Source organism: Rhipicephalus microplus, chromosome 9 (genome assembly GCF_043290135.1).
Source record: "Rhipicephalus microplus isolate Deutch F79 chromosome 9, USDA_Rmic, whole genome shotgun sequence".
NCBI lineage: Eukaryota > Metazoa > Arthropoda > Arachnida > Ixodida > Ixodidae > Rhipicephalus > Rhipicephalus microplus.
The window spans coordinates 60,701,201-60,709,414 of record NC_134708.1 but is presented as its reverse complement, the minus strand read 5'-3'; the positions used below and the strand labels follow the sequence as shown (position 1 = coordinate 60,709,414).

General features: G+C 45.2%; 1 protein-coding gene across 2 annotated transcripts in view; it reads right to left on the bottom strand.

Moving 5' to 3' along the window:
- Window positions 1-496: 496 nt before the first annotated feature.
- Window positions 497-8,214, bottom strand: part of LOC142771350 (uncharacterized) — a 41,917-nt gene continuing 34,199 nt past the window's right edge. Inside the window, exons 1-2 of one of the 2 annotated variants that reach the window (XM_075872827.1) lie at window positions 4,530-5,827; window positions 497-912 (exon numbers count right to left, since the gene is read on the bottom strand). In XM_075872827.1, the coding sequence (XP_075728942.1) occupies window positions 624-912; window positions 4,530-5,737 (1,497 nt within the window). In that variant the 5' untranslated portion in view covers window positions 5,738-5,827 and the 3' untranslated portion in view covers window positions 497-623. Of the gene's footprint in view, window positions 913-4,529; window positions 5,828-8,214 lie in introns of those variants that run through there. The other variant, XR_012885876.1, reaches the window with a different exon arrangement.

Below are 8,214 nucleotides of genomic sequence, written 5' to 3'. Positions count from 1 at the left end.
TTATTTGTAACATTTTATTCTTGGGAACAATCTCATTAGGTCGTTGTCAGCAGGATCTCTGTCCCACTGCTTCTAATTTGAACTCAGGGGTTTTCAATCGCAAATATCTTAATTAGTATATCACATTTATTCAAACCCTTTTATATTATCTTACCTATACCGTTCATATAAGATCGCTTCATGTAATTGTTTCTTGGTCAATCCCCAGAGCGGGTGTGAGCTCTACACATAGGTCATCATCATGATCATCATTTTGCAAGTCGCAGTAAGTGAATGCATTTAGCGCGTGACAAATACGTATACACCGGTTTCATGCCCAATTTATTAAACACGATATCACCACGACTTGACTTGCCAAACTGATACACCATATAATAATGTCGTAGTAGTATATTACCATAATACCGTAGTGACATGGTATCATAACGCCTTAATTTTGCGGTATAAGAGTTAGCAAAATCTGCCATAAAACTTCCAGAGAGTTACCGAAAAATGGTGGTGTTTCACACGAGTTTTTATTGTCGACGGCGCTCACACATCATCAAAAAGGGCTGCCGTGCTCACGGTACCACCCATGACTCTTTGTAGTATGACTTATTCTCACAGCACAAGAGCCTTGAGGGTCATTCGACGTCCTGTTTGACGTCGTCTAGGACGAGGAACTGTCGAACGTGTCTCCAACAGTCTTCGTTTAGGGCGTCGAGTCGCGTGCAGCCGTCGTCAGAAGGTTGGCACACAACACTCTCTTTCACAACTGCTGCGAATCGCATGAATTCGTCCAAGGTTTGCGTCCTTCTCAGGCGGTCTCGTATCAAACTCGCGAGTTGAGCCTTGTCGATCTTGACCAGTTCGGCAACCTGGGCCAGTAGCGCCGGATGCCGGGCAGCACGATCCAGGGCTGTAACAACGTACCTGCAAGACCAATACAGCTACTACGTGGAATAACTTGTACTTCGTGTGCGCTGTTTACATGCCAAAACAGCGAGTCTGGAGTGTTTCATGCAATCTGGTTTTAAAATTTTTTCTTGAACATTCGGTAGGGTGAGGAATACCTTACGGGACTGAAACATATCGCCATGACGAAGTGTTAACCTAGAACCCACGTCGTGAGCAATCTAAAAAGAGAAAAGTCACAACTTTGCCACGCGAATCAATGAATGCGATAGCTATGAATTGGAAGGTCACGCACAGAATGGCAAGCAGATCGAAACGTGCTTCGCATTTATCACGCACAAATAACGCACGAACCGTACTCAAAGTTAGAGAAGAACATGAATAATCGTCTCAGTTGTTACTTCGCTGTGTCTGAAAAGCACACATTTTCCGCAAACGGAGACTGCAACAATTGCAGTGACTTTTGTGCACCGGGTAACTATAACAGAATCGTTCCAGCAAAACTCAAAGGCTAACCAAGACGTACGATCCTCCCCACGGCAAGATAAGGGCGCGCGATCGAGCGTACACCGCCTTATTCTCTACGCACAGCAAAGTACGCGTGGGAGATAAACGCGTGCCGCTGCATCGTGACTATGTGATGACGCGCGCTCATTGCGCCATCTTGCTGGTAATGCTGAAAACATGATAGTTCCCCCGTATAACCTCCCCCACCCCCCCCCCGAGATGCCCGGCACCAGCAGTAAATGGTAGTTATAAATAGCTTGCCGTTTCATCGTTGAGGGACGTGCTATTCCATGGCTCAGTGGCTAACGTCTCGCCCGCACGCCTCAGTGGTCACAAGTTCAATTGTGCGCGCCAGAGTGTTTTTTTGAATTTTTTCTTTCTCGACTTTTTACATATACGGATACGTACACATATACGGTGAGCGACGCCGACGTCGACGCCCACGCAGGCGGCGAAACGCAGCCGACAGCGTTCACTTAGTTGCTATCGCAATGAACGTTTTGCCTATATACTACACGACTATAGTTATTCAGCAAACCCCAGCGTATATCAAAAGCTGCCACCGTCTGTGAATTCGCAGAAATTATAATGAATAGCCAACATGCTTCCTAGACGGCTCTACTCGTTTGCACAAGTTTTTCTTCAGCCCCAATAGTTCTCACATTACTGAGTGCTAAACAAAAAGTTCTTAAACTCTATTGCATGTAATACTGCAGACTCGTTAGTGAAATATATGAATACATAACTTTGTCTCCATCACTACATTTACTACATGCCTATGTTGAACATTGTGTTTGAGGACGCTATTTTAAGCGCTATTAGGAACAGCTATATGTTTTTTATGAGTATTCACGCTTAAGCGGCCGTCATCTTACTGCATATGCTGACAAGAACTGAAAAGAAACTTGCGCGAGCATGAACTACCTTCTTGGAAACATATCGGTAGTTCATTGCAGTTTGTGTGCACTCACAGGGGGCTATCGTCTTCCACCTCCCACGCACATGCAGCTTCGCTAAACAGAAAGTAGTGAAAGTCTCTTATTCCTTCCCGTAAGGCGACTCGAAGGCGGAAGCCGTCTGTTGTGACTGTGAAGTCATTGCTGGAGTTTCAAGTCCCAAAACCACGATATGCATTTGGGGGATGTCGTAGAGGAATGCTTCTGAAAAGCTTGACCATGTCAAGTTCTTTAACATGTACCTAAATCTAAGTACAGGGGCCTCCAGCATGTCGCCTCCATCGCAAAGCAGCTGTTGGAGCTGGGATTCCATCCCGCCACCTTCGGGTAAGCAGTCGACCACTTGACCAGTGGGGTGAGTCATCATTATATATGGCTGCACTAGTTCCACGGGGACGTTAAACAAACTTAGCGAATTCAATGAACGAGCATGCTACTCTCTAGTATAGGCGTTTACTGTCTTTCCGTAAGAATTCGTGATGCGATTAGTCTGGGGGACGTCATAAAAAGTGAGCTCCCGACTGGTCTTTATACCCCCGACTGCCATGTGGGATCGACTGATCTCACTTTGTTTTGTGGGTTTCGACTGCACAAGTAGCGCAACGACGAGAAGCCCAGCAGGACGAGTAGGCTCGACGCGTGGTGCTGCCATAGTTTATGTCATTCGGGAAGAAAGAAGCGTCGACGAGGTGATAGCGCCAGAAGGAAAGGTAGCGGATTCGAAAAACGAACAACTCTCTTGTGGCTGAATTCGAAGTTGTTTAGGGACCCTTTAGAGAGAAACGTAGAAAGGTAGAAGAAAGAAATGCAACAATATTTCTTGCCTATCGATGGTATCGTCTGTGCCTGATGTTTCGTGAGGAAATTATTTGCGCCAATCGCTCAGACGCGTGGCCTCTCAATTTAGGTGTGTTCAGTCGATGCCACACGTGATGTAGCAAAATTTTCGCATTGTTACAATGAATAATTTCTATACGTATTTGCCTAAGATCACGTGACGTGCATGACGTGAAGTGTTGAAATAGAAGAAACTTCAAAATTAAAGTCCGTGTGTAACATAAGCTGCACGAAAACGCACGTAAAGTAAAAAAATAAAATGTGCTGAAATAGAACATGTGTATAAGAGAGATGCCTTTCCAAATCACATGAACGTATAAATATCTTCGAAGTCCTCATAAGTGACAGCAAATCATTCGGTGTAAGATGGACATTTTGAAGGAAGAAGCCCAGCGGCACGATCGACTGACGTGGTTATCAGGCACTTCTACAGATGTACTTCGTGCTCAAAACTGATTTGAGTTCTGTATTTCAAATAAATTTCAGAACTAAAGGATTTACCACCGTTGCACAGAAGGTGCAGTTTTTAAATAAAAAAAAAACAATCCTAGCTGGTTCTCGACTAAAGAGAACAAAAATGAGCTAAGCTTAGATACTAAAGAACCTATCTTGAAAACAATATTTTTTTCTTGTCTTGAGGAATAATTGACGCTATCTGGGTAACCTACTTTGCCACGTGGTGCTGATTGCGATATTTTAGGTTGACTGCACGTCACTTAAACAAGTTGCTAAAAGCTCTATGTAGCTTACATCGTTAAGCAAGCGTTTAGATTACCCTCTCAGAGTTTGCAGCCCAAAAGTTGTGCAAGTACAATCATAACGATCATGCTTTTGCTACAAGGATCCCACGTTGGTAAAATCAAGCCCCTTGCGGTGTCCAGATCATAAAACCTTATAAATGAAAGTGGTGTATTGTAAAGAGGATTGTATAAGCAGGCACCATTGATAAATTCGGATCAATTTACACGGCGACTTCAAAGTACACGCAAAGGCAACACCTCCGATAACAGAACGCCTGGAACATCAACGCACTGCCCTCTCGCGAATTTTTCTCCGCCCTTTATTTCTGCATTGTATCCAGAGCCACTCGCTTCGTTTTCTTGCAAATGCGCAAAGTTCTCGTAGCTAGCTCTCAACAGCTGCCAACTTCTTATTCTTGTCGCGTGACTAAGCAGTACAGTGGCGAGAGGTGCTTCATGCCACCTTCTCACAACACACCGCAGAAAGTTTGGCCTTCGCGATCGCCTCTCATAGGAGATTCTGCGTAGAAAATTGAGTGACGTTTAGTTAATTGGTTCGAGGATGCGTTGATATATATTGTAATTCTATACCCACCTATCAGAAACTGAAGCCTTCATTAGTCTAGCAGCTCGTGCGACCACACCCGAGTTCCTCCGCGTAGCCGCCTGGACAATGCACCAGTCTCTCGCGACGTCAGCGCCCACATGGCAGTTGCCGATTAAGGTCAGCAGAGTGCGGTTTTTCGTGATGCCTTTGGCAAGACGACGTGTGAATTCGGTAGCCGTCGAAGAGGGCCTGTGAAAAACGCTAGCCCACGTGACGCTACTGCTGTGTAAAATCGAGTCCGCTAAGCCCTTCGTGTTTTGAGCGCTCATTCTGTACATCGTTATGCTCAGCTCCCTTAGAGCTTCGTTTCGAGGCAGTGCCTCGAGTACGAGCTGCCACCACGGGCTTTCGAAGTAGTCTTGTTCCTGATCGCCTGGCCAAACACACAACTGCAGCCTTCGTAGCGACCTCCCGTTTCGTAAAAGCTGAGCCAGGCCACAGGAAAGTGTCACGTCGTCTCCCTTGATATTCATGATCACGGTGTTCAAGTGGGGACAATTCGGTACCATACTCAAAGCGGTCATGGCGATGTGTTCAGCCCGTGGGAACTGTACTCCCGAAAACGCTTTGCACTGCAGTAAGTCGAGGTCATGCGTGGACTGCAAACATCCCATGGAAATTTTCCCGTCTGAGCCGCTACATTCGAGTTCTGCACACACCAGCGGCAGGAGCTCACGGTGGTCTCCTGGTACTTCTATGTGAACGTTTTTCAGCTTCTCTTTCGTGCGCAGAGCATGGAAGAACGCAGCCCATTGCAACGGGTGTAAAATAAGCAGCGGGAGGCTCACTTCTTCCAAAGTTTCGTTTTCGATCAACGGTAGGAGCCAGCAGCCGTAAACCGTATAAATTCCAGGCTCACTGCAGTCTCTGGTGGAAATACTTAACTTGCGTAAAAGTTGGTTGTTTCTTATTACTCTAGCCACAGCAGCTGTGCTTCGGTCGTGTCCGATGAATTTGCCGATAGTAAGCGTCTCGATACTTGTGTTCCTTGAAACACCTTCGAGAACTGCCGACTGCAACAGCTCGTTCGTCATGTCTACGACCAGGACCTTGAGCAGCGTTGTCGTAGCCAGGTAGCCCATCAGAGCGTATGGGTATGTGCTACAGTCAAGCGAACACTTCTGTAAATTTAGCTCCTTTAGTCGGGACTTGCAGGAAAGTGCCGCGAAGAATGAGTCGGCAACATGTGCTCGCATTAAAAACTTATGTAATCGTAGCGTGTCCAAGGACGACGAGTTCTGTAGGAGATGCGAAATTGCGTCAATAAAGGCTTTTGGGAATAAGAATCCATTGGGTAAGATGGACGTGCACTCTAACTCTTCAATATTTTTCAGGGAAGGTAGGGTTTGAGAAGCGGAATTCAAGGCCCCTATTCCGAAGAAACACAGCTTCAACCTCTTAATTCTTGAACATCTATACAGGGCGTCCAGTGTGATCAGACCAGATTCGTCGACGAGGGAGAGCTGAAGACTTGCTGACAAAATACAATGATGTGTTCTGAGCAGCCATGCAAGAAGCTCCGGGTAATGCGGTCGCCGCATCGAATTGAAACTATGAATGGTTGCTGTACAGCCAGAGTTATCTAAGTGCAACTGGCCAAGCGTGTCAGGGTGTTCTCGCAGCACCATATTGGAACCGAGGAGCAGGTCGTTAATGAGTGATATTTTGTCTGCGATGTGACACGTTTGGTTTTCTGCCGCTGTGCAGTCCACCAAGTGAGGGATGACATCCGGATCAAAACAGTCCATGTCGTGGCCCGGTTAGCTTGCTGAAATTCGTGTGTGGCCCTTCTTGTAAAGGTACACCGGGTGCTAGTCTAGCTGACGATGTGTTCAAGTGGTCCTTCTTGTGACCTGCGTAAACATGTTAGCCAATATTGATATAATATTTTCAGCTTTGCGCACTTCGTGCCGAGTCAAGCCTAAAGACACGCATAACTCTATCAATGGAACAGTAAAGTCTAGGACATTCTAAATGGTTAGCTATAATGGAATATAGAATTATTGCAGGCGGAAGCAACGCATCTCGTTTGTACGTTCCTGCTGCCAATAGCTAGCTTGTGCTTGTTCAGTGCATCGGCAAGCCTACTGAGGAAGCTCCAAGACCACACAATAACTGGGAGTACTAAAGCCTTGCGTGCGCTCTGTCGTCTTAATCACGTGTAGGAGCGGATACAGCAGACCTCGCTAGCATTGTGTAAGGGTTCATTCTCCTTGGGGATGTACGAATATTCGAAAACTGCGAACAGCTAGTCGAATGGTAATATATTTCATCCAATATTCGAATAAACTAGTGGACATTTAAAACATGAAATGTTCTTTGAACATCTTTCAAATAGTGAGCAACGACGAGAAAACCTGAAGTAATGAAACGTTGGAAGAGTAAGGGGTCATTTTTTACTTGTTGAAACAATAAAATTTAAGGCAAACACTGAATAAAGGGACTTTAGCTCAAAACGTCGGTATTGTCGAAATAAACGTGTCGCGAATCAAACCACTATCATCATGAAATCAGTCATGTGACGGTGGGACTTGAGTTAGATAAAAACAAAGGAATGAAATTTTAGTACACTTTTACCTAAAACAATTGTGTAAATGTGTTTGCAGATGAAGTACTCAACGTATTCATTTGTGGATGACATATTGCGCAAGAAAAAAAGGCAAGAAGAAAGAGAGCACAGACAAGCGCAGACTGCGCCTGTCTGTGCTCTCTTCCTTCTTGTTTGTTTCTTTTTTTTTGCGCAAAGTACCATCCACAAAGAAACGCCAACTCGCCCTACGGTTTTTCTCAGCATCCATTTGTCTGGATTCGGCGAAAAGGCCGATAAAATGATAACCAGTTGATACGTTGCCTTAAATCTTTGGGTTCAGGTCCTGTGCCTGGTTGAACCTTGCCTAATTCCTATTCATCAGTTTCATTTAAAGACTGCTCGGAAAGGGCCGCCTTGCATCTCCTAGTCACTTGTCTGTATAGCTAAAAAATATCCTCAGTGATCCAGTTCCCGATGCGTACGATGGATGAGCAGTTTTTTGTCAGTTCAAGGTAAGTTAAATGATCTTCTATTTAGGTTTAGCAATCGTTTCTCGGACAAAAAATGTTACGACATAAAACACTTCAAAAACGACCTCTCTGCCCTTTGAATATAATTTTAATCTTATTAATTTCACATTCGTATTCGATTTCGTGTCATCACGATTCAATTCAGTTTTAAAATTCACCATTGACACACCCCTAATCGTAGCTCCTTTCCTCCAAACTAGACTCACGAGTGATCATTACTCTGCTCACGAGTTACTTTGTCGAGCGATGGGCCTTTTTTAGAGGAAAACGAGTTCAGTGAGCCGAATAATAATGGTATTCTTTCGCAATATCAACCGAATACCAAGTCCACGAAAAAGGAACCAGATCACTCTTCCAGAAAACATCGCAAGATCCCAAGGATGGTTCAAACAACGTTAGGCTTATGCATCAACGATTCTTGCCTGCTGAATGTAGCTAATGTGGAAGACATGCAAAGCGTCCGAGCAGCGTGGTGTACCCCGAGTAGTGTTTACTACTCACCTAAACGCCGTGCACGAGGGGTCGACCAGGTTCTTCGTCAGCTGTGACAAGGAAGGTTCGTTGACTGTGGTTGACACGGTGCCACTCACGCTGCCTGTTCTTGTTCTTTTCC